Here is a 26130-nt window from a genome sequence, read left to right as displayed (position 1 = left end):
AAATAAGGTGGCAAACTGAGAATTCAAGCTTTGAAGGATTGTTCCATGTTATTTTTTTCACCACAATAATAGTAACTTCAATCTCATGGGCCTATCAAAAGGAATCAGGCTTCAGGAAGAATATGAGCAGCAATGTAGTGAGGCTTCATCATCCATCCCTTCTTCAGACACAACACACTTTTGCCATTATTAAGTCGGCTTTCAAAAACATGGATTAGTCTGCTGTCTGGATTCTCAGAGCCACAGTATTTTTCCCTTCCACATTTCATCTTACTCCTTTACACTGTTTAGGTTATAAAAAAAATAAAATAAAAAACCCAGTTCCTAAGACCTAAGCTGCTGACCTTAAACTCATTTGTGCCTTTTTCTATTCTTGGTGTCTTTACTGGCTGTCTTCATCTTCCATTTCCACCTCCATTCTCATCTCATCCCCCTTCAGATTCACCTCTTTATTCTGTGGGGTCCTAATTGGCTTTGTGGCATTTTCTTATTCCTCTTTCCTTAATCGTATTTTATTTTTTAGTTTCCAGTCTCTCCACTCAGTCTTGTTCTTTGTGCCTTTCTTTTCTCTTTTCCCTTTACCTCTTCCTGTTCTAAAATTTCTCCATTATGCTCCCCCACTTTTGGGTACTTTTCTCCTTCACCAACCCCTATTTGGGTTCCACTTTCTCACCACCTCTTGGGCTGAACCCTCTCCTCCTGTTTCTTCCCTTCACTCATCCAACAGTCTGCCTCACTTCTTCCACTTCTTCCCTGTACCTATTTTTCCCAAATCCCGGCAGGCTGGTGCCCAGCCGCAGTGCAGGGTTCTGCTCCTCCATCATAGGAGATGGTGCTGGCAGTCCAGCAGAGGAGGAGATGGGGCAGATCTAAAAGCTGCAGTGAGCAAACCCCACTGCATGGGAGCCAAAATTTGGGCGCACAGCCACGTATATGCTCAGCTTAAAGGAAGCCTTGGCCACCAAAATGGGTTGGAGTTGTTCCAGAGGGGACAGCAGCATCTCATTACCAATTTCAGAGCCAGTCCCCCTGGCAGTGTAGCTGGAACACTGATAGCTTTTTAGGGGGGTCACATTAACTAGAGTTGTATCAGGCCATTTTGTGCTTCACTGAATTTGTACATCAATCTCTCACTTTTGCGAGGCTTACATCTCATGAAGCAAAGTGAAATCATTAACACATGAAGGTTTTCAGGCCTCTCTGTTGTTTCCTGGCTCAGGACTGCCTTCTACAAAGGGCCAGGATCCTGCACGGTTTATGTGCTTTAGAAAACTCTGCTTCATATAATAGTAATAACGGTCCTCACATTGAAATGGTACTCACAGGTGTTAATTTTGACTGATTACACAAATAAGGAAACTAAAGCAGTAAGAAAACTTGTGAAAGCCTCAACTTCTTTGAAATGAAAAATCATTTCAAAGCTTCAGTCCCCAGTGCTGTGGAGTCTAACCCTTTCACTGATCTTCCCTGTAATTTTCAACAACATATATTTAATTTGATTGTGTTCTTCCCTGTGACTTGCATCAACAGCACTATCTTATGCCTATTTCACCAAAAATATATCAAACAAGTGAAACAACTTTACTCAAGGCTTAGTCAAACCTCAGGAGACTTGGCTATTGTATTGTTCTTTCTAACTAGAACATCTGCTGAAGGTGAAAATATTGAGACTTTAAAGGCTGCTTACTGAAGTAAAATAAAAAAAATACAGATTTCGGTTCAGTTCAGGCATCCAAAACTGCATCAATAATAAGCAAAATGAGAGCTTTTTTGTTCCTGAAGCTAAATGGCCAAGCACAACAGCCCAATTCTTTTGGTTCCAACACAGCACAACCATATTAAAACAAGGCAAGATCTGACAAGGGCAGTTTACACCACAACCAAGCCTGTGGCCAGGCTGTGCTCACAATTTAACTGTATGAACAACTGCAGGACAGAACTGTTCAAGGCCAGGTTGGACAGAGTCTGGGGCGACATGGTCTAGTGTGAGGTATCCATGCTCATGGCAGGGGGGTTGGAACTAGATGATCTTAAGGTCCTTTCCAACCCTAACTATTCTGTGATTCTATGGGCCTTGCCCTCACCAACCAATTAGCCAGCACAGACAGCATCTGCAGTCTATACTATGGCCCCCAGGCCAGGGTAAAGCTTACATTTGTACTAGATAACATTAGTGGCACCAATATTGCTAGGTGAGTTTTGTGATATTACAATCTGAAACTACCAGAAAAAATTGAAGGTTAGTTGTGCAGTTTTTTATCATAATAATAATATATTGGGGCAATAGTTTGGGCACATATTTCTTTAAAAAGTTGCTTTTGTCCACAGACACTATAGAAATGCCAAAAACCTAACTGATTTTCTATTTCTTCTAAAGGCACTTCAGTATTTAAAAATCAAGCGAAGATAAGCATATTCTCATTATACTGCAAAATAGCAATGAAAACCTTTCCAAGTATAAAGTAGGGCCTGATTTTAAAGTCTTTGGGCATGAGTACCACTCCTGAATACAAACACAGAGACAGCAACCAGGCACTGTGTCAGAGTAACAGGCTCCTGATCAGGAGCAAGTACGGGAAACTTTGGCATGCATTCTCTGAACTGTGTTTATTTTAACTGACTTAAGTTCACCTTACGGACCTTAAAACTCCATTTTTAAGGAGGCTACAAATGGGCAAGTAAGAGGACAACTGAAAGGCACCTTCTTTGTCTCTGCTATAAACTGTCAGTGATGTAAATGAGCCTGTTAGAAAGAAAGGATTAGTATTTGAATGATGGAGTAGGCTTCCACATTACCTTTGAGGCCTGGAACAAGAATTTGAACAGAGCAGGACTCCTCTGCAATATGTTGAGGATATCCAGACCTTAGCAGTGACAGGAAGGCAAGGCTAATTAGAGTCACCAAGAAAACCAGATCTCTCTTCATAATGAGCACTTACAGGTCACTGACTCCTAAACAAAAGAATGAATAAACAGTTATAAGAATTCCAAAGACTTTCAACAGTTTCTGAACATATGCAGCATCCTACTACAAACAGTATTTTTGTATGCCATAACCCACACGGCATGAGAAGGACATGTCCAGGTCCTCCAAGCAGGCTGTATGTTCCACAGACATACATGAAACATGCAGCAGACATTCAGCAGTTTATTTTTATGTTAGACTGGGTAGCATAAAGCTCAGAAGAAATTTAGTTAATAGGAGACTAAGAAATGCTAATAATCGGCAATTCTGTGTTCACGATCTCTCATTAGAGGCAGGGATCTGGAAAGGTCAAAGGGGAAAATACAGTACATGGGCTTGCACTGAAAGTTGTTAGTACTAAGTTGCCACTTAGAGTGCATACTGCTCGGAAGAGGCAATTCAGCATACGGTAAGATCAACCTAAAGGCCTGAAATTTCACTTCACATCTACCTGAGCACTGAAATCATGCCCAGCAAATTGGCTGATACAATCGCCCTCATGTAACTCATTGAGATGGAAGGTAGATAATATTTCACTGTATCATGCAATGAAGTTACATCAGAGCATTCAGTAAATCCTGAAAAGATCCATCTCTGAAACATACCCTCATCTAAGCCTACAAGTGAAATGGCTTGCCTGGTATTACACTGTGAAGAGATCTCTCGGAAAACAACAATACAGAAATTGAGTTTGTGTGAAAAGACATTCAAAAGCTGATGTTTAGGGGGCCTGTAGAAATACTCTTTGACAAAAGTGTTATTTATGTGCTTCTAGCATGCTTCTCCAGCCCTTCTTTCACCAAGTTTCTGTACTACACAAGAAAAAGCTAGAAGTCATATCAGGGTTTCAAGAGAAAGAACCTGTATATCATCTTTTATAGCCACAATACAGATGTGCATTTTACATCTAGAATGAGAAAACTGGGCTGTATTACTCTGCACTCCCTGACTCCCTTCAAAAATAAGCCAAGTAGGATTAGGCACTGGTGTGGGGCCAGTATATGGGTCTGTGTGTCTCACCATGCTGAGGATGTAGGACAGTCCATCTATTATTTTGGGGATGGCCTGAATGTATAACTGCCCTTCAGCAGGGACGGAATAATAAGGACCTTCAGGGTGAGAGTGTCCTGGTGAAGCAGATACCAAAATTTATGTGATGGAGCAAGAAGGCGGCAGACTGCCATCCACGTGCAGGAAAAATCAGGTTTGCCTGTACTACTCAAGGCCCCTGTTTCAACTTCATTACCTTTTAGTCTAGCAGATGACAATACAGACTATCTTAATAGAGATCCATTTTGTACCCTTACCAACACTCCTGTCAGACTGCTAACTACTAACGTCATTTACAAAGTCTCCTCTCACATCTCAGGGTGCAAGTTCTGGAGGGACAACACTCATAAGCAGATGCTTACAGTATTTTTTCCCTTTTCAAGAGTGCTCAGTTCCCACAGTTTTAATTATGATACCACGACTAAGATGACCGAAGCTCATATATACATGTCTGAATCAGCTTCAAAATACCTAGCTCAGGCATTGCTAGGAGCACAGAAGCCACAGAAGTACAAACCTTGGCTGCTCAAGTATTTAGGCCACATTAAGTTTTGTCACAATTGCAGGTACATCACTCAAGGCTTCTCAAGAATTCAGGCAAAATTGAATTTTGCCACTCAAAGGAAGAGTAATGGGAATTTGGAAGTAAAGCTTCTACTGCTATGGAGAAGGAGCAATCAGCCCAGCTCCCCAGAGCTTTGACAGACAAAACCAGCAAGAAAACATTTGCTGCGTTGCTGTCCTCTTCTGTCCTGGGCTACTGCCTCTTTTGCCTATGCAGAGAGACAGCCCGAACTACTAGAAACCAGGTCAGGCCACTGACCACTTCACAGCTATTTTGTGTTATGCAAATTATTTGACCACGGTCTGGAAGTATCAGACCTCTGTGATAGCACTCTTCTCCAAATATCCTCATATGAATACCAAAGAAATTACTTCACATACATAGAGCTTGAATCTGGCCAAACCTCCCCACATGCAGATTCCTAACTCTAGGGTACATCTTGGTGTTCTTTGTGGCCTAGAGGAGGCCACATTATCCACAGCGGATGGTCCTGCCTCTTTTTGCCAAATCCATGATCCAGCAAGCAGAAGACAGAGCAATAAAAATTAGCTAAGAGGAATGGTTGAGGAGAAGGATATTTCTCCAGATCTTCCTTTCAAAGGCTTCTATGGCCAGTCTTAGCACTGAAATAGTTCTGGCAGACTGAAAGTGAGGAGATCCATGGCAACAAAAGGCTTCACAATCCCAAATTGAGGACCAATGCTCCCTATGTGGGAAAGCAGTGTATGTGGTTATCTCAGCCAGCCAGGAGAAAACTTGTGCCTGGTTGTCTCTTCCTGACACCTGAATGTAGGTTTTTAACCCTCAATAGTGGAAAACTTTGAAGGACAGGGAGTGGGACCATCCTGGACGACAGTCACACTGACGTTCTGTGGGCTGAGCAAAGAGAGGACCTGCCTGCCTTAGCCTGCAGCTCCCACACCACAGCCCAGGAGATCACCTGGCCACCAGCCTGCAAGACATCCTAGGCACGTATCCCACTATTCCTTTGTAGCAGAGATACTTCAGGACCCAGAAGATCAGACAAAGAGTCTTTCAAGCAAAGCACTTCAGATACACAGCTGAAAGCCTAGAGTTTCAGCATGAGCACCCAGCAGGCTGGTGATAACGATTCTCAACAAACAAGTCAAAGGAGACAGAAGAAGGAATTGAAATTAGGAGGGTGCTCCAGACTGCATTAGTGAATAAAAAGGCAGCAACACCTCCTCTGGTTGCATTTTATGAGGTTTTAGAGGTATCCAGACTACAGCTGAAACATCAAAGCCTCCAGGTACATTAAATATTAACCTGCCTTTGCAAACTCCTACACAGCTCAGAGATGATACGGGCATGAAGCAGCAGAGAACTGTCAGGGCTGCTTGGTAGCTCTGCTCAGCAGCCAGTTATGCAGGATCTTCTGGGGAAAACAAAACCCCCAACAAGGCTTCATCACATTCCCCACCACCTGCTGATGCTGCAAGTCTTAAGAGCCTTGAAGACACAGGGGATACACCTCACCCTATCTCATGATAACTGGACTTGCAGAGAAAATGGACTTGTTCTATAAAATGGAGCTTCTTAGTGTCAGTCAGGTCACAACACCCAGACCTTCATGAATACTTGTGAAATTACCTTGCTCTGAGAAGAGCCACTAACAGGAAACCTCTGAAGAGGTTGCAGATCAAATACTTTATAGAGTCTGCAGCTGCAGTAAAGAGTAGAAATCAAACCAAAATCACTTTGGGTATCACCTTCTCTGCCTTTTCCTGTTTTAAAAAGAAACCTTCTCTTCTGCAGTTAAAATTACCTTATATGATTGAAATAAGCGTTTGATCTCCAGGTGTGTGCTACAGCAGCACCTTTCATTTTAAAATCCTGTAAAATTCCTTGCCTTTCTGACCTACCTTCAAGTCCTTTCAGCCCCAGATTCAGAAAGGCATTTAGAAAACTAAATCCCAGTGAAATTGGTCCTCAGAAAAAGGTGCCACCCTGCTTTTTCAAACACAATTTTAGCTCTGGTATTTGGACTATCTTCAGCATTGAGGAAACCAGTGCCAGAGAGAAACCCAGAGATGTTGAGCACTGGTAAAAGTATGAATATTTTCTCTGTCTACATAGCTGTCAGGAGTCAAATTTGCAGCACTAACAATGGTGGCCATTAAATCAGCATAAGCCGAAAGCTTTAAAAAAAAAAAAAAAATTAAGGAAGAGGAAAAGGAAGCAATTACATGGCCTTTCCTTAAAAAGATCTGCCTCAGTTGCCAAGACAGAAGAGCTTGAAATAAGTCCTTGAGAGGTCAGAGAATCCCCACAGCACTGTAGGCTCACTCAGAACTGCTGCAGGATGGGCCAGGCAGCTGGCACCCAGCACTCCTTGAGCTCCCCAGCTTTCCATCACAAGGCTGGAGATCACTTCAGCCAGCAAACACCTCATGCCGGAAGACCCTGTTCCACAAGGGCTGGGGGCTTATTGCACACTGTTATTTTGGACCTAGAAGCAACACCACAGATAATCTGCCCAGTTGAATCCAAATGGCTGAGAAATGCAGAAGGAAAATGCTGCTCACTGGCATAAATGTTCAGCAAGCCAACAGCTATGGAGTAGCTGTTATCTGCTGTATAATCCTAAGGGGCTCCTCTTGGATCTGTTTTTATTTCATTATCACTAAGCTGTTTTCACTCATGATTTTTTTAAGCTATACTTCATTCTCAGGGATCTGAGATGAATTATGTATATTCTGAGTTGTGAACATTCCTGGTACAGGCAGGCACAAAAATCTGCAGAGCCACAGCCATTTGGTGGGTGATTTTCCCAAGCGGGTTTGAGTCAGCACTACAGATGAATCAACAGCTTTCAACAGTTTTCACTCTCTTGACTTTTCCAGTCCTCGTCATCTGCATCCCCACACCTCCCAGAACTATCTGGCAGCCTGTGTATCCTCAAATGCCCCAGCAGGCCCAGAGCCTCATCCTAACAGATGCAACACATGCCCACACAATCATGCCAGTGAAATGCCAGGCTGTGACACAGACCTCACGCTATTTCAAACATTTTGAACAGACAAAAGCCCCCCCAAAACCCCCAAGATTAAGCCCCATGGGTGCAAGGATAACACCACCAGGGCTCAGCACAGATCAGGGATATGTTTCTAGGGAAAGCACGGAGGCACAGAAGGGACAAGCCTCCAGCCTGTGCATGCAAGCTGCTTCTCACCCCTTGGCCTGAGGCTGCGGATCATTCCCTGGAGAAGATGCCTTTCACACTGGAGATGAAACCTGTGTCACTGACCTCTTCTTTCCCCATTACAGCCTTGCTGATAATCCTAACCTACAGATGTTTTATGTAGCTACGCTTTTACTTCATCTCATTTGTCCTCCGAGCTCCTTTGTGCATTACCTTGGGTAATCAGGAATTCACTATTTAGCTAGAATATAAAAAAACAGAAACAGTGATAGAGCTGCTTAAACTATGGGTGATTATTTTCATACCATTGCAATGCTCTGAAGTTAAATTCTATGTGTTGATTTAAAGGTTAAAGCAATGGGCATGAAAGATAAAAGAATATATATATATATATATATAATCCCTAAATGTTAATAGCATAGAATTGCAAAAACAAGGATTGTAACTGCAGTGGCTATGAAGTCTCTGTGAAATCTACGGAGCATGAAGTAGCATAAAGCAGAGACATAACACATTTCAGGTACTGATGATGCTGAAGAACAGCAAGGTTTGCTGCAGAGGACAAAAGAGTGAGTGTAAGCTGATGGGAAGCTAACATGACCTGAAAACCTAACTGATAGGAAGTCATTGGTTACCCCCCAAAGTACACTTAATTCTGGCTCAACAGAGCTATTTCCTCAGACAATGTTTGTGAAGTGCAAGGGGCTATTAGTTCTGAGTGTACAACGTAGGTGCCCTTGTCATATGTAGGAACAGTAGCTCCACTTTTCATCTAGAAGAATGTTTTTTTTTAAATTGAGACAAATTTCTTCCTGATGTATTTCTGTTGAAGTCAATGAGTTTATGTCAGAATTAACTTACTGTCATCTGTGCTGAAAACATAAAATCAGGGCTTTAGCAAGGGTGAGATGAAAACAGTTCCAGAAGGGGACAAGTATGTTTTCAAAACCTGAAACTAGAGGGCAGTGGGACCCGAGTGTCAAATCTCTCACAATAGCTCTGTGTGTTTAGGTAAAGAATAACACTCAAGTAGAATTTTAGATTTGTATAAAACGTCAGCCAGAGATAACTGGAAATGCCAAACAAAATTTCTCCTGATATGTCTTAACCAAAGCCCTTATTAGATTACAAGATCTCTGCCATAGCCTCATTTTCAGCTATAATTCACAGAAATAGTTCGTGATTTTGGGTACGGTCCTTAGATCAAATTTTCAACCCAAAATTAAAAAAATACAGGGGTCGGTTCTAAAACCTGTGTCTAAATTGTCTCAGTTCAGCCCCACTCCACAAAGCACCCACATACAACCCTGACGCTATCCCCACACACCTGTATGTAGGAACTAAAACACAAAGGATGCAGCAAGAACCAGTGAATGAGGTGGAGAATGCTGCAGGATACATTTCTTTACGCGAATAAATGTTATTTACATACGCATTTGTCATTTTATTTTTGAAGCTTTAAGGCAGCACTTTTCAGCCCTCCACATCCACAGAGGCTTAGGAATGGCTGCAGAAGTTGACACAGTTGTGCAATGTTTAAGTGCTTAATGTCCATTCAACCAACTTTGGCTTGCCATCATGTGCTCACCCTCCAGGTACCTAGAAGTTTTTCAGGTGGGCCTGACAGTTGTCTTCTTGAGGGCACTCTTGAGGGATAGGCTCAGTAGGCAAATGTGAACTGTGGAGGGTGGTCCCAGTCCTGCTGCTGCTTTGTTGGAGGTGCAAAGAGACAGAAAGGTCTAGGAAGGCCCCATGCAAGCACCCCAAACATGTCAGCAGCAGTGTATGCCTTTGCACAGCAGAAATGGCACCCAACTATTGATCCAAAAGGTGAAAAGTACCAGCTACGGAACATACTTAACTTAAAAGAATTTTAACCCCAAAGCTCCAGTTCCCCCTGACAGTAATTTCTCCTATTGGATGGATGCAGAAGGTACAATTAGACTACACTCAGGCATGCCACATTGAAGAATGGAAGGCAAGCAGGGAAGAGGTCTGGTGAAGAAGCCAGCTCAAGCCTAGTGGTAGGACATTAGACTAAAAAGGGGAAAAATGAGTTTTCTTCCTTCGCTGCTTTCTTATTTAATGGACCACAACTGCCTTATGTATAAACACATGGAAAGGTCAGGAATGCCCAGACAGAAGACAAAAAGCTAAGCAAAGCTATTTATGAGGCTAGAGAAAAGACATAGGATGCAGACCGCCACTGGGACAAACACAAAGCAAAAGCGAAAAAACAGAGGCCTGACCAGGGGAGAGTGGCAAAGGACAGAGGGAAGGCTGGCCATCCCAGAGTGCAAATGGATATGAGACAGGATTCATTTTGGTTGTGCCAGTATCCTAGTCCTCACTGAAGAGAACAAACAGAGCAGAGACAGCTTTTGCCCACATTTTCTTTCACGAGATACATGACAGCTACATTTAAAGGAGCTTTTAAGAATAAAGGGAAGCCACTTGACTGCTGCCCGGTCCTCCCCAGTGCTGCAAGTATGACACCTCAAAAAGTGAGCCACAAGACAGAACACAGCTAGCATTAGAAGATGCCTGTTTATTGGGACAACTTTGCTTAGATCCAGATCTCAAGACAGTAGAAATTATAAGCAAACTTTTGCGTGGGATTTAACCATTCTGTCTTGGGTGCTCAGTCTGAGAAAGTCACCCTGAGAGTCCTGTATAATTAAGTCAGAGAGAGGCACCTTGACATGGGTGTTCATTTCATCCTAAAACAGATCAGAATTGACTCTGGAGGTACCTATTAATTGCCAAAAATGACTAGCTCAGCCTTGTAGGTACATAAAGTTAGGTTAGGGGAGTCCCACCATTGCTAATTAGCTAAACCAATCGATGGGAGGGCTAACAGCAGCCTAGCTCCCCCGCTGCAGTCACATGTTACCCTCCCCCTCTCTGTACTGTCACCATCTGATCCCATCGTGAGCTAGCACAGGCCACTACGCCAGCAAAAAAGCTATTCTTCTTTTTGATGTGTTTCAGTTGATTTAGTTCCTTGGTTCCTGGTGAGGGAAACATGGCCATCATTCCTGTGACAAATGTTGCCAGTCAGGGAAAGAAATGCCCTTCCCAGCAGCCAAGATGGCCTTCAGTGTGTTACAAAACTGTGCCTTCACATGCCAGCAGCATACAGAAAACAGAAAGATGCGCAAGTGAAAGAATTAAAGGGACTAAATACACCAGGGAAGAAAGGCGGGGGGGGGGGATATAATTACAGTGGGAACATTTTAAAAGGAGGAAAGATACGGCAAAACACCAGGCTGCAATGGAAAATAATATCCAGCAAAAGATACAGAACACTGGAAACAGAACAATATGAGGCATGCAAGCCACCAAAAGTCATGGACATGATCCAAGAGTGTTATCCTCAAATGACAAGGACATACTTCTCAGAATGATACCCTCAATATAACAAAGCACCATGGTGCAAAAGCATGCATGATCAAAATTTTGCATTTGAACTGCAGCAGTGTCAATGCAATTTCAACAAAGGGTTATTTCTGTTCTCAGGCTGAGGATCTGCAGAGACCAAGTAACACTCTACATGTGATTTTATACTGAAACTTTCATATCAGCTCACATGAACCAGGGAAAAGGAGGAAAGTAAACTATATTAGTGACACAAAGACCAACAATACTTCAGTAAAATGGCCAAGCCTCACTCTAACAGAAAAAGTAAGAGCATCAGAAGAAAGCCTCACAGGAAATACAACCACATATCTACACTGGACAAGTGAAGGGTGACCTGGATAGCAACAAAACTATACAACGTCCTTTCACTCAGAGCCTTGAAACATCTTTCTAAGCACAGATAAGGGAAAGAAGACAAAAGGAATGGAAACCTACCAAAGTGACTCCCTAGATTAAGAGAGATCATATGGCTGGTACATAGAAATAGCTGTAGAAGAAAAACAGTGAAAGAAAACAGGTTTCTATGGGTCTAATAGGACCTAGTAAAAGCACATGCAAAGATGTATATTCCTGCAGATGACTAGACAAAGTTAGTTCTCAGAAACTGAAGTATTCTTACACTAGTATGCTACAGCAGACTTTCACTGATCAGTCTATATCACTGGCAACAGTCACAATCCTATTTTTAAAGGTACACCAAATGGAAACCAGGCTGAACATCTTTCAGGAGCAAAACATTCCCCAGAGCAGCTCTTATATATACCACAACACATGCATTTGAAATCTTTTGCCATGTACAATGCATGGTGTACAAATATTTTTTAAAACTGAGAAAGAGTACAAGTGATCACATACAGGTTTGAGATGCTTCTGACAATCTCATCTCATCTCATGTGGAAAAAGAAATGAGAATTCTGAAAGAAACAGAACGTGTAGAATCCAACCTGCAAACAAGGATGTTTCTCTAAATTTGTATAAACTGAAGGCATTACTTCCCTTATCTGTATACCATAATGCTTCTGCTATCAAAAGATTCTTGAGGATGACAAATCCCTTTGGAAATTTTTAATTCAAGTCCTTTCATCTAACCAGCTGCCCTAAGCATAGCATTTACTCTGGAAGACAAACATCAGGCTAACAAATACCCTGATCCTGCTTCTTTCCCTTAGTTTTTGTTGCTGAGCAGACATCACATGGTATGGAATATCTCTTTGGCCAGTTTGGGTCAGCTGTCCTGGCTGTGTTCCCTCCCAAGATGCCCAATCCCAGCCTACTGGTGAGGGGAACGCTGGAGAAACAGCCCTGATGTTGTGCGAGCACTACACAGCTGTAGCCAAACCACTCACATGTTACCAACACCTTTCTAGAAACCAATACAAAGCACTGCATTATTAGTGCTGCTATAGGGGAAAATTAACTCCATCTCAGCCAAACTCAATACAGCAGAATCATTTATAAAGCATCTGACAGATCCCAACATCAAGTGTCGACAGATCCCAGCGTCAAGTTTCAACAGATTGTTTTACATGAAAGGACACACACCTTGTTGTAGCTGATACAACAACTTCCCTCAGCATATCAAGTTGGTGTTGTTTACACAAGCTTGGTACGTACCATCCAGAAACATGCCATCCAGAAACTAAACTCAGGATTTGCAAGACCTGCAATGCCCAGCTGGTCTCTTTTCAGATGAGAGGGTTTCAATTTGACAGTAAAACTGCCCTAGCATCTATAGAGAGCAGTCTTTTTCAACAGTGTACTAAGTTCCCATTATACCTATTGCACTGTGGAAGCAGACGCAGCAGTGAGCACAGTCTGCATAAAAATGAGTGGCCACATAGAGCACTTCTGGAACATCACCTATTTACCTATCTCCACAAAACTTAAGAAGATAATACAGCTGCGTCCATATACAACACATAGACATTTTGAGCTTAAATAATTCTGAAGACATGATACTCAAGACATGAAGATATTTGGAAACTAGTAGAAATTCTCACATTCTACCCAAGAACAACACCTCAAGGACTTCTTTAGAAAAATCAGCTTCCTCCTTGCTATTTCCTCAACAAAACAAGCAAAGATTATCTACGAATGCTCTGTGAAGAAATACACCTAGGACTGCCCTTGAAAAGTTGAAAGAAAAATGGTACCTAAAAATCGGTAATTCTCCCTTGAAGATTTAAGATTTAGGATTACGTTCAGAACTTTTTAAATGAAGTAGACAGAAGCAAATAGCTATGTATGTTGTCTATGGATTTTAAATTAATTTTGAAGTATCTAATTGTAAGTTACTATTATATATTCATGTATTCATGAGGGGTTTATATAACATTCATTAAAAAAAGAAAGGAAAGCAGAGAGTGACTACAGAGTTTTTGGCGCTTCACAGTTACACGAAAAGCAGTTCTGTCATGAAGGTACTAAACAGCAAAGGAATAAAACCTCCAAATCACGAGTTTTGTCAGCTGAAGCTCATAACATGGCTCTCATAACATCACCTCACCTCATCTCTGCGTTGGCTTTAAACTGCAAGTACATCACATGACTAGAGAGAAACACTGCAAACACATCTGTTGGCGCAGTTGACAGATCTACCACCCTGGAATCTCCTCAGCACAAGTAAGCAGCACTTCTCTTGCTCTGACACATGTTCTCAGTATCTGCTTCCTTAGTATTTCTTGCACTCCACTAACCACTCAGCCATCAGAGACCTGTTTTCTCATTATACCATTCTGATGGGAGAGCTCATTGAGAGACACTTTTCCTATGTAATAAGGCTTTTTTGCTGTTTCCTGCCTTTCATTACATTCTTGCCTGATGTTTATATTTTGATTGGCCACGATTACTGTGCCTTCTAACCTTGCCAGCAACTTCTCATACTATTATTTTTAAAGCTCTTTAATTTCCCCAAATTAGACGATCTCTTATGAATCCTTCTCTGATGATAATCATAAAATTCTACTTACATTAACTAATGTCCTCACAAAGATTTCCATGCTTTCTTGTCTCTCCTGAACTCCAAGATAATCAACAGCCTTTGGTGTACAAGAATCACTTAAAGAAGTGCTTGTGAAGCCTTTTTAAATGGATACAAGTTATTTGGGTGCCTTCTTCAGTGAAGATGAATGATTTTTGAACCCTTCAGCCTCTGTGCAGTGCATTTGTTAACCAGCCAAACCATTTCATGTAAGCTTCATTGTCCAGCCCTCACAGCACAGAAACCAGCAGACTGCTCCAGCATGCAGCCCAGCTGGAGATCAAATCAACCCATGATCTGTGGTCACCTGGAGGCCCACACACTCTAAGGAGTCCACTAAAGATGAATAAATGCATGCCTATTATCAGCAAGGTTCAATACCTGCTGAAATCATCAGCACCATCATAGGCAAATCTGAAGGGTTCCACAACTAAGCCTGAAAATCACTCAAATTAAACTGAAAATTAAGAGTGCTATCCAGAGGATTTCTTGTTACTATTTATGCTTATTCCACAGTTAGCTAATCCTACTAACAGGAGCAAAAGAAAAATTATCACAAAGTGATCAATGCTTAGTACCAAAGATGGACACCAGGAACCTGAGCACAGCTATGGACACAGCTTCATTCTTCAAGATCCCACTCAAAAACCAGCCACAACTGAAGAAATTTCTCTTTCCATTCTCCATTCTTTTCCATTCTTCACCCCTAAATCTCCAGGTGAGAGATGCTTAAGTTACTATTGGCAATACTAGCACTGGATCTTTATCTATGGCCTGTTCCCAAGTCCAAGTAAAGCATCCAAAACCATCTCCCAACAATTAAGCAATCTTAAAGCAGAAGGTGCCTATAGTTTTAGCAGAAAGCTTACTTGAGTGCCTAAGCTTTTCTTACTTCACAGACCAGAGATGGCCGACATATTGCCTGAAGGGCATAACAAGACACTATTCTTCCACATAGGTCATTTATGCCCATCAAGGAAACATGTCCAAACTCCTTCAGTATCCGCTAAGCGCACTATAAGCAGAAAAGTTAATAGAAAACAGTGCCATTTCCAAGGAACATATTTCCCTCAACTGTTCAGACTTTTTCTTTTCTAAAATCAAAGCACTATCAACATCAGAAACTGTCTTGGGAGCTGTGGACACAATCTTAGATGTTCAGTGGTCCCACTTCCAAATTACCATGTCAGTTAGAACAAGGGCAACTTGCCAGCAGATGGGAAGTGGGGTTTGAAGCAGTGCAATGAGCTGCATTGCAGAGCTCCTGCTTTCCAGGAAAGTGCTCCCAGCCAGTACATTATTACACAACAGCTGGGTAGCAGAAGTTTTCATTTCTCAACAAGAATGGTAGAAACCTGTTTTCTCACAGCCAGTTTTATAAGTCTCCATGCCTGTAGGACAACTGGGCACCAAGCTGAGGTTACAGCTTCTGGAACTCAAGTTCCTGCAGGCACTTGGCAATAAAGCTAGTGAATTTATCCACTCCCACATCCAGCAGAGTGAATCCCGGAGCATCTCCCTCACAAACATTTTCCAGATAGCTGCTGTGGCCATCACACACTGCTGGCTGCGGCAAGTCATTTTCTTCAGCACTTCATTCTCCTCCATTCACTCCATACAGCATGCAAACATTGCTGATTCTTATTCTGGAGTCAGGTATCTAACTTGCAACACTGTGACACTGTATTAATGTGTTTTATTGTTGGACTAGGTGACCTTTAAAGGTTCCTTCTAACCCAAGTCATTCTATGATTCAGTATAGAAGGAAAACAATATAAACCCTAAAACTCCTCACCATCCATCTTACTGCCCTGTTCTGGCCTCTGGGACACCCTATAGACTTAACCAATCTTCTGATGCAGTTTAGGAAGTAACATCTAAACAGTCACAGCAGCTAAGGATCGTTGGATGCTAATAAATAAGACTGGTCCAGTGATGAAGAACTCAAGCAGATCGACTTCCATTCTCTTTTTAACTGCAGACATCTCCTATAACTATAGCAAATAAATCACTCAGGAATAGATTTTTCTCATGAGGCATTTAGATGGGCAAGATGAAAACGTGATGGATTTTCAAAACTACCTCTTTCTAAAGCTTGAGGCTCCTATTGGGTCATTTTCCTCTGGAATTAAGAGTTTGCCTAACTCTTAATATCCAGCCATACCCCCTTGCAGCTTTAAATTCAAAATACAAAAAAAGGAGTACTTTCAGGAAATAGAAGTTTGCAGAAGCACTAAGAAAGCCTTAGAAACATTTTTAAATGTTCTCTCCCTTGCACAGGTGTTTCCATGGCTAAAAACCATCAAAAGGCTTTAAGTCTTCTAATGACATACTAATCTTCTTGAAGGGTCCTACTCTCCAGGCCCACAAACAGGACTGTCTGTAGCTCATGTGCAAAACAGAAGGAAGCGCTCAAATTTTAAGCTGCCAGTTATCGACCAGTAATCCGAGAGGCTTTGTCTACAGCTGATGCCTTACAAGCCCAGTAATTCTTCTTTCACTAGACTACTTTTCCCAAAATACATCCTAATGCTCCCCTCACCAAGGGAAATTAAAATAGCAAGATCCTGACCACAGGGCCTTATGGGAAAAGGGGTTCAGCTGTGAACTTCTGCCAGTAGTGAAATGCAATGCAAAGCACAAACTACACTTCCCAGGAGACACCATGAGAGTATTTTTGGCTAAACTCTTTTGGTTTTCAGCCAAAATACTTTGACAAAAGAACTGAACTACTCTGGCAAACTGACACTTTTCTTTAAAAAGCTACTCTGCCAAAAGCCTTCCCACTTCAAAGGATTCTCGTTCAAGAGTTTTTGGACAGCCCTGAAGATGACTAAATAAGAGCTATAGAAAGAGTGTAAAATCACTCAAAAGTAATCAAAAAAAACCAGCATTCAACATAATGTACAATCTGTAAATTACATAGTAGATTTCTGCTGCTTCTACAGTGCAACTCTCTGCTGACTTTAGGACTATGCCATGTTTAAAATGCTGTTTTTAACTATGAATTTAAGTTAGATAGTTTAGATTGGATATAAGGAGGAAATTCTTTCCGGATAGGGTGGTGAGGCACTGGAATAGGTTGCCCAGGGAGGTTGTGAATGCTTCATCCCTGGCAGTATTCAAGACCAGGTTGGACAAGGCCTTGGGTGATATGGTTTACAGTGAGGTGTCCCTGCCCATAGCAGGGGGGTTGGAACTTGATGATCTTAAGGTCCTTTCCAACCCTAACTATTCTATGATTCTGTGATTTTATTAACTTAAAAAATATTTTCATTTTTAACAAATACATCTAAATTTTCTGAATGACAGCCCAAGCATTTTTTAAAGGAATACTCAACTTGGAAGTATTACTTCTTGCCCATACATCTCCATACCTTATTTATGCAGCATCAGTAGCATAATAAAATTTTAGGGATATGTTTAATGAGTTGCCACAGACTAAAAGATCCCAAAATCATTGTTATAAGTGAGACCCTTGTATCAGTGAGTTTTTTATATTCTTTGATCACTATGATGCTTTCAAGAATTACAATCATGCAAACAATCACACAGATATGAAACACAAAATACCTCCACTACAGAGAGAGAGAAGTACAGGGCAATAGTTTCTACATTTGCTGTATTTTTAAAATCTTACAGCACCCAAGGATCAAAGTTGTAGTATTTCCAGTCCAGAGGCTCCTGCTGTTTCACTGTATGGCAAGGGGAGGTGGGTATTTCAGTTCTCCACAGTGATTTGACTTTTTCTAGGAAACAATCCCCCTCCTAAATTTCACTGTCTATATCAAACACACATGTACGTATGCACAGAAGTCAGAAGGCAAACTCACAGGTTTTTTTCATACCTTATGACTGAAAAGCAGGCATGTGGCCTTCTGGTTACTAGAGAACAGCTTACACTCATACTCCAGCTCATTTAGACCATGATTTTAGATCTTTACACATCCTTAAATTTCTTTAGGCATTCCTGCATACTACTACTCCCAACCTGATTAGGTTTTCACCGAGTTTGTTCTTAATTATCCAGTGGCGTATTTTCAGCCCTTACTAGATCTTCTGTCATATGTTTCACTTCGGCAATATCAGTCATAACTCCCTGCTTTGCAGCTGTATTAAAAGCTCAATTCTAAAGTAGAAAACAGCCAGATGCTTAGGAATAAAAGTAGCAGAATAGAGAAAAGCATTTTGCATTTAAAAAAATGAACTGATACTGATTACCTGTTATTGGGAATTGCAATCCATTAATGAACTGGATTAATAATTATGAACTGAGTAATAATGAACTGCAGTCAAGTTTCAGCTGAAGGGAAAGTTAAAATTTATATATTGTTTTGTCCTTTCCTGCACAAAGGAAAGCGAGCTCTTCCAATGGCATTTATACATTTTAAATACAAACCCTCCACTAGACAGGAATTCAGTGACCATGGGCGATTCCCAACAGAAAGGTCCAATGTTAACCCATAGAATTGAATGAGCTCTTATTTTCCCTACCTTCCCCTACTATTTGGGGATCATCAATCATATTCTGCTATTTACAAGGCAGCCCCCTAACAAACACCCAGGCTTTTTCCTCTACGTGCTTCTAAAGAGCAAAAGTAAAAAGTTTCTTACCTTATGGTTCCTGAGAAAACGGGAACTGCAGAACGCTCTGTGCCTGCAGGGACACTGCACAGATGAACCTCATTGCTGCTGTTTACAGAAGTCTGACAGTTTTTAATTTGAAAAGAGGTTGTCTTTTGCTTTTCGACAGTTCAACAAATCAGACAAAACAGTTGCAAGTGTTATCTGTAAACAGCTTCCTGTTTGAAATAGATCAGCTGTCCTGCAGGACAATAATTAGGAAAGAAGTGTGGGAAAGCTGAAGAGGTCCATGATGTAAGCCTTTTATTTTGGGAATGTACTTTTTTGGGAATGCACTCTTACTCTCCCCTCCTCCTCTCTAGCAGAGAACCCCTTTTAACCATTTCCATCTATTCAGCTCTAAGCCATGCACACACACTGCCCCAGCACAGCACTTTCCTCACTTTGCTTCAGTGGATATAAAAACACATGAAATGTGGCACCAAACATGAACATCTTATGCAGATAATTAACACATTTTCCTCTTCTCTCCATTCTTGCAATTGGCTGCAGCATTCCTGAGTAAACACGGAACTATTTGAGAGCCAAGTCTCAAAACTCCACAGTAACAAAAACGCTAAATTATCCACATGGCAGGCTGCTTCACAAAATGTTGGGGTTTGGTTTTTTTTTTGGTTGGTTGGTTTTTCTAACAACTTGCAGTATCACCTTTTGTGTCAATAGGAAGGGAAAAAGAGGAGGTAGAAATCGTTCACTAGCTCCCAGATAGTTGTACAGTTGTGGTTTTCATCTTAAACAGCTAGACTAGTTTGAACGCTGAGTAAACCACAGTACTCCACATACATTAGGGCAGGAAAAGAATGATGCCAGCTAATGGTGAGAAGCAGAATTCTGAGAACACCTCCTTCTGTTGTAGCAGTTTAACAGATATTACTGGCTTCACCCTCAACTTCCAGGGCAAATACACAGTACCACTTATGACTACACCAATTAATACACTCTAATGAAACAGCTGCTATATTTGCAAGGCTGTAGCTCTGATAAGCTGCTTCTACACAAAAGGCTTGTAAACCATCCATCCCCCCACCCCTACTCACACCAGTGTTCCTCCTCCAAGTTTCCTCAGCTAAGATTTGAGGGGTCTTGTTGTAAGTAAGCACCCAGCAGGACGTGAGCCTGGGTCACATACTCCGGTCTGTGACTTCTCACTGGAAGATGGACAGTAGCAGGAGGCTCCTTTCCATCTTCCACAGTCCCAAAAAAGTATCAGAACACAAAAAAGATTTTAGACTGAGGGAAACAGAGAAAGTAATAGGATCATGTGTATGTGTTCACTTCTTTACCACCTACTGATCCGCTTTTGTGGGAGGTGTAGGTCCACTTCACTGCATGTTCCATGCTGTGGTGGGGGTTGCAATACAAGGTGATGACACACGGTACTGATGCACTCTTTTACTGCTTTGGCATATGTCATATCCCCTCTCTCCCATCACACCTCTCCCCAGCCCTGGGGCGTGCAGCAACCTCCTTCCCACCACAGCTCCTGCTCTGCCACCCCACAGCACTCCACATATTGAGCAGCTTTTCTGAGCAAGAAGATGAAAACAGGTACTGCAGGTATCACAGCTTTGCATTATGGACTACCTTCATAAAGGCAAACCTCTCCTAAACCACCCTGTTTCCACATTGGGCTGGAACATGCTATGAACTGCTGCATCTTAACACACACCAAATGGTCATAAAAAGTTAAGAACTGGTGATCACTTCCAGATTACGTAAGTAAGGACAACATGAACATAACTGTGTCACGACCACACAACGCTGATTTGGAAGTTCACTTTTATGCGCACAAACCCCATTAGTTCAGCGGGAGCAGAATGCAATCAGCAGGATTGGGCCCTTGCAGCATTCTGTTGGCAGCAACTTGCCAAGACAAACGTTTGATGTAAAGAATGCAGCAAAGTGACTGCAGTCCAAGCCTTTGAAGATCATATTACGATGGCAAAGGAAACATCCATTTACATACATATCTACTCTCCCTGTAAACACAGGCAAATAACTTTGAGGCCAGAAACAGAATTCAAGGAGAAAGAGAGCCATTTCAGGGAAAGTTAGTAGAAAAGGTAGGATTAAACACTGGGGGAAAAGAAAAAATAAACATAAATGGCCAGAGTACAAACCAAACCAAACAGCAAACACTAGAAATGCAGTGAAAGTGCTTTCCCTAGGAAAGGAAAAAATAGGCAACTACTTGGTTTTGTTTCATCTAAAGACAGGAAAGGGTGCAGACCCCTTCACCTACCCAGAAAGCCAACTGTATAACCACACAGTGCATCATCTAAATTGGGCTACTACCTGCAATCTGGGATACCAACACATTGAGTACAGCTTAAACCATCATCAGGCCACAAGAGCTGTTGGTTATTAAGTTAATTTTGCATTTTATATGCCTGAGAAACTGTAACACTTCAAGAGCTGATTCAGAAGTGTTTCAGCCACCCTTGCTGAATTGGGATGCAAGGATGGCTGACCTATACCCTTCAGAGTCTAGGGTATACAGCAAGATACAACAGCTACCTCAGGCTGACACACAACCCAACATTCACCCTGCCCTTAGGGTCAGATCAAACACCATGTTGACACAACTATAGGTAAGCCCTGGACTGAAACCAACCAAAACCACAAATAAAAGTGACAAGTCATCTGTTAGAGAACAGGGCAGGGTGTGTTATATTTTAGAAGCTTTCAGGCATTTTTTTCTACTCTTTCCATAGTCAGTTGACATTATCTTTGTGTCTGTGAAAGGATTAAACATAAAAAAACAATGGCTATTTAAAAATGCTGTTCTTACAAGAAGATGACAAGGCCCTAATTCTCCCCTTGCTCTGGCAAAACATCCAATGTTAGCAGCAGCATTTCCAATCAGATTTTCACAGGGGATTAAAACTGCCAGTATCCAAACTCATTAATTAGTAAGTCAGTATCTGAGCTCAATTGCTGGAACTCAGCTTATTGCAGACCATCACAAATGCTGTTCAAGTTCTTGAAAGCGGAGGCTTCCTCACTAACCATTCCCTGTAAGCCTCCCAAGGCACAATCCCAAAACAGATAACGAGGTACAGCAAACGCATGATTCCTTCATAGTATGGATCTGGATGCTGGCATCCTGAGTGCATCCCCTCCTCTGCTCCCAACAATAATGTTAATGCTGTGTCCCATTCGCTTTGGCTTCACCAAGCAATAACTGTTTAGCCAAAAAAAAAGGAATTTTATTCAACATCAAGATATGCCTGGTAAAAAACAGCCTGTAGAGCTGCCCCCCATGAAGCCATGTGAACCTCATCGCCTTAGCGCAGCCCCAGAGGGCACTATCCTCACCACCCCTTCTGTGCAATATATGTGATGGACGCTGGAAAGGTCAGTGCAGAAGCAGCAACATAGGTTAACTCTGCAGCTGTGTAAGACCCATTCATTAGTGGTGTCGATGTTTTTTCCACAAAATTCCTGAGCAGCATTCACTGCAGCAGTAGTGCTTTTTCTGTTACTTCCCATCTCTAAAATTAGAATAACCTCTTCAGTGCCTGGTTTTAATTCTATCTTTGCTGCTCCAGGGGCAGATCAATACTGAGCAAGACATGGCAGCACAGTACCCAATAATGAAAAGCATTACCTGCTAATCATTTAGCAAAACTGGGCAGCAACTGCTCGTTGCTAAGCTTAAGAATGATCTTCCTGAAAAAAAAAAGAAAGAATGACAGTAACTGCAGGGTAAAGGAGGGGATACCCTGGTCTTGCAGACTAACAAATCCAACAAACTTTCTCCTCTTGATCACCAGACATAAGTAAAATCCTCTAAATGTAGCTCTCTGCAGGGAACAGAGCACGAGTACAAAGAGATGCTTGTGTCCCTTCTTGCTCTTAGCAGAACACAGGCTTTCCACATGAGCACTTTGAAGGTAGGCAGTAAGAGACACAGCAAAGATACTTCGTTAAAGCAGCCAACCATTCACACTGATCAATGCTCCGGTCAGGCCCATACGGAGAACAGGAAAACTCACTCCCCTCAACCTAACCACAAGACTTCTTTTTATGAGACTTCATGACTTTCTGTAATCAATATATTTTCTCCTGTTGCTCTGATACACCTCTAGAGACCTAGGAAGCACATCCCATGAACAGAGAAAGGTCTAGCTTTTCAGCATGGCTCTGGCTTTCAGGTATTACAGAGACCCAAACTCAGGCCTCCCACTTACAAAATTTACTAAAAACAGAGGCATAGGAAAGATATTTCAGTTCACGATGCAGGAGTGATAGTATTTCCTTTAATACTGCCTAGTGTGAGGATCACTACATTCAAACTCTCTAGATGCTCCCACTTACACTCAAAAGGGGCTAACAAGACATGATGTTATCATGCATCAAATTATCACATTAATATAAGATAGGTCAAACACCACCCAGAACTTCAAGCAAGTTCTGCCACACTAGAATTCTGCTACACAAATCAACACACCTTTTCAAAGGGAAATCAACAGGGAGCAGCCTTCCTCACAAACAAAAATATCTGAAAACATCCGTAAAAGGATTTGTATGGAAAAAACACTGAAAGCTATAATATCAGATGCAAGTCTCAAGAGTGCCTAATGGATATAAAGCCCTTGCTTCTCATTTTGGGCTACTACACGAAATAATCAGGTATTTTATACTCTTCAGTATGTGAGTTTCTTCACATTGACTCTAACCATGTACTACTGCTGCACAAGGTCTTGGTACAGAATACACCATTGCTTTTCTGCACAGACCATCTGATAATCTCCTGAGGAATCATGAGTTCAGAGTTCAACCGTGCCAGTGCATGAAAGGTATATGGAAAGTCTAGCATCATCTCATACAGGGTCTGTTTGGGTTAAGGTAACATTTGACACCAGTATGCCACCAGCCTCATTAGCACTTGAACCAGATGGCATCAACTGACTTTCCAGATTGCAAGCATTCACTTGATATGCTTGTCAAGGGACAGTGAGAGTTGTCTGACTGTATCACTGACACTAGCACACAAGGGAGGTCATGGATAAAAGTAAATTAGGTCTAAAGCCTTTTGCAAAGCACACAGCCTGGTATTTCTATGCCATGGAAATGCACTTTTACTTACAGCTCAGTTGATGTAAGAACCATAAATGGCTTTGACAACATTATCCTTTCACTCAAAGAATTTGCTTATGGGGCCATCCCAGGCTTTGCATTTCACATAGTTCAAAGGGCTTGCAACAAGAGCCAAGAAAAATCTATAGCCAGCTGGTAATGCCTGGGAACATTTGCAATCTTTTCATTCAGTTTAATAGATTTCTCCTCCCCTGCTTATTACCCCTTCCCAGTGCTTTAAAACTAGAAACATTACTGACATTTTTATTGCTATGAAGATATCAAACCTGAATTACATTTCACCATTAAAAAGGAAAGAGTCTACTCAAGCCTGCTGCCTGAGCATCACTTCTTGCAGATGTTACACAGCCCCAGCAGACTCACCAACCTCTAACTAAAGGTAGTTAACATCTGTTAAGTCCCCAAACACTCCCCAGACTGCTTCTTCCAACCCACATCAGCAAACACCTATTTGCACAGACTACCATCTGGGACTGCTGTACCGGGAAGCCTAGTAACATGTCTGACTTTAGAATTATTTGGGTGAGACTGCGGGGAGGAGGGGGTGGTATTTCCAACGTCAGTAGTACCAATTTTAACATGGAAAACTTGAATTCTAAAGTCCTGGCATTCCTCCTGTAAGATGTTTTGTGACTACTCTTCAACGCAAGCAGACAGGACTTGGGGTTATTCTATACCTACAACTCCCCTCATCTAATTCTAATAGAAGTTGATAAATTCACTTTTGCTGAATCATCCAAAACGAACAACAAATAGTTGAGGAATGAGTAAGGAATATAGTCATACTCTAGAGAGGGAAGTTTGAAAAGGACAGGAAAAGGCCCCAAGGTAAGCCAACTTCTTCAAAGAAACAACCTGCTTTTCTGAGCAAACATTCAAGCTTTGTCAGCAAGTAGCAAGAAATTTACTACTAATTGCAACTGGGCACATGTGTTTCCCTTCTTCTCTCTGCATTCTCTGCACCAGAACCAACAGCATACAGCTATCTATCTGTCTTGCCCAACCAGAAAGAAGTTATGGCATGACTTAAAAACCTTAACTTTTTCAATGCAAAAGCAATGCAGAACTTGTTTTAACCTTTAAGTTCTTCACAACTGTAGAGGTATCAAACAGGAAGCAACCAAAACCACAGTAAATGGGAAAAAGAAGTAAAGGTATAAAGAGCCTAAGTAAGTGGCACTCCTCTCAGCCAGGAAGATACAAGTTATTATGAGCTCCTGGTACAGAGACTGTTACTTTGCTCTCTACCCAATAGGCTGTCTCCATGATTAGGTGTCTTTTACTATAATACACACTCCTAAGTAACAGAATAGCCTGATCCGTACACTGAAGTACTAAATCCACATAAATTGCACAGAACATTATCCATGCTCACCCCTGTGCTGGAAAAAAAGGTTATATGCTGAAAGAGTTTCTAAACAGATCCCCAAGTCAAAAATGTAGGGTTTCCATAACACTATCACGCAGCTTTTGGCTGCTGTGATAAAGCTAGCCCTTCCCTATTTCTCCCCATATAACCAAACATGTACTGAGCCATGTTGACACACCATCTAAAAAATCCCCAAATGTTCCAGTAGTAATTACTTCACTTTGGCGTATCTATCCATGCCTTCACTTATTGGCCACAAGAAATGTGACCTCAACCACTAGGTATACAAATATATATGCTGCTACTATATGGAGATATAAAAAAAAACATTCCTCAAAGCAAAAGTAATACCTAAAAAATGTATTTTTGTCCAGCAAGGTACTCAAACACTCAGAAGTGAAAACATCTCCCTGTTTCATTCTGATAAAGGTGAGAAGCTACAAGACGTGATTTTAGGTAAGAACTGGTATGCAATTTTGCCACTTAAGAGGCAAGAAAGTCACCTCAAATTCAAACTATACCTTCCCCCCAACATATTTCCTAAAAATTCAATGCCCTTCTTCAGATGTTTTATCTCCATGTTTCAGATGTCACATCACATGCCATGTAGACTTCTTCCTGTGTGTCAGGAACACGATCTTCAGCTGGTATACTTTTGTGCAGAACTCGGGAGTTCCACCGCTCTACAGCAATCCTCCATATACTCCCTAAAAGGTGAGTCTCAACAAACTTTGGCTTATTTTTCAATGCTAATTCTTTTTGCAGGCTCTGGGCTCTTTTGTCCAGAGTTGTGTTGCAACAGTGCCAAGAACAACCTAAGAGGCCTCCTGTTAAAATGCTGGTGACTTAATACTCTGATAGACAAATGTCA

The 26130-nt window shown here is 41.6% G+C and overlaps 1 protein-coding gene across 2 annotated transcripts in view; it reads right to left on the bottom strand.

Annotated features, from left to right (window-relative positions):
• The window catches only part of COLEC11 (collectin subfamily member 11), a 37211-nt gene extending 17567 nt beyond the window's left edge, over positions 1-19644 (bottom strand). The window contains exons 1-2 of one of the 2 annotated variants that reach the window (XM_061460755.1): positions 18758-19644; positions 2797-2952 (exon numbers count right to left, since the gene is read on the bottom strand). In XM_061460755.1, coding sequence (XP_061316739.1) covers positions 2797-2926 — 130 coding nt within the window. In that variant the 5' untranslated portion in view covers positions 2927-2952; positions 18758-19644. The remainder of the gene's footprint in view (positions 1-2796; positions 2953-18757) is intronic. The other variant, XM_061460756.1, reaches the window with a different exon arrangement.
• Positions 19645-26130: the final 6486 nt, after the last annotated feature.

This window comes from Pezoporus flaviventris, unplaced genomic scaffold, assembly GCF_033815535.1.
Source record: "Pezoporus flaviventris isolate CSIRO_AGI_PZ_B2104156 unplaced genomic scaffold, CSIRO_AGI_Pfla_v1 ptg000031l, whole genome shotgun sequence".
In the NCBI taxonomy this organism is placed as follows: Eukaryota; Metazoa; Chordata; class Aves; order Psittaciformes; family Psittacidae; genus Pezoporus; species Pezoporus flaviventris.
Note: the sequence above shows the minus strand (reverse complement) of the source record. Positions and strands in the feature narration are given on the sequence as shown.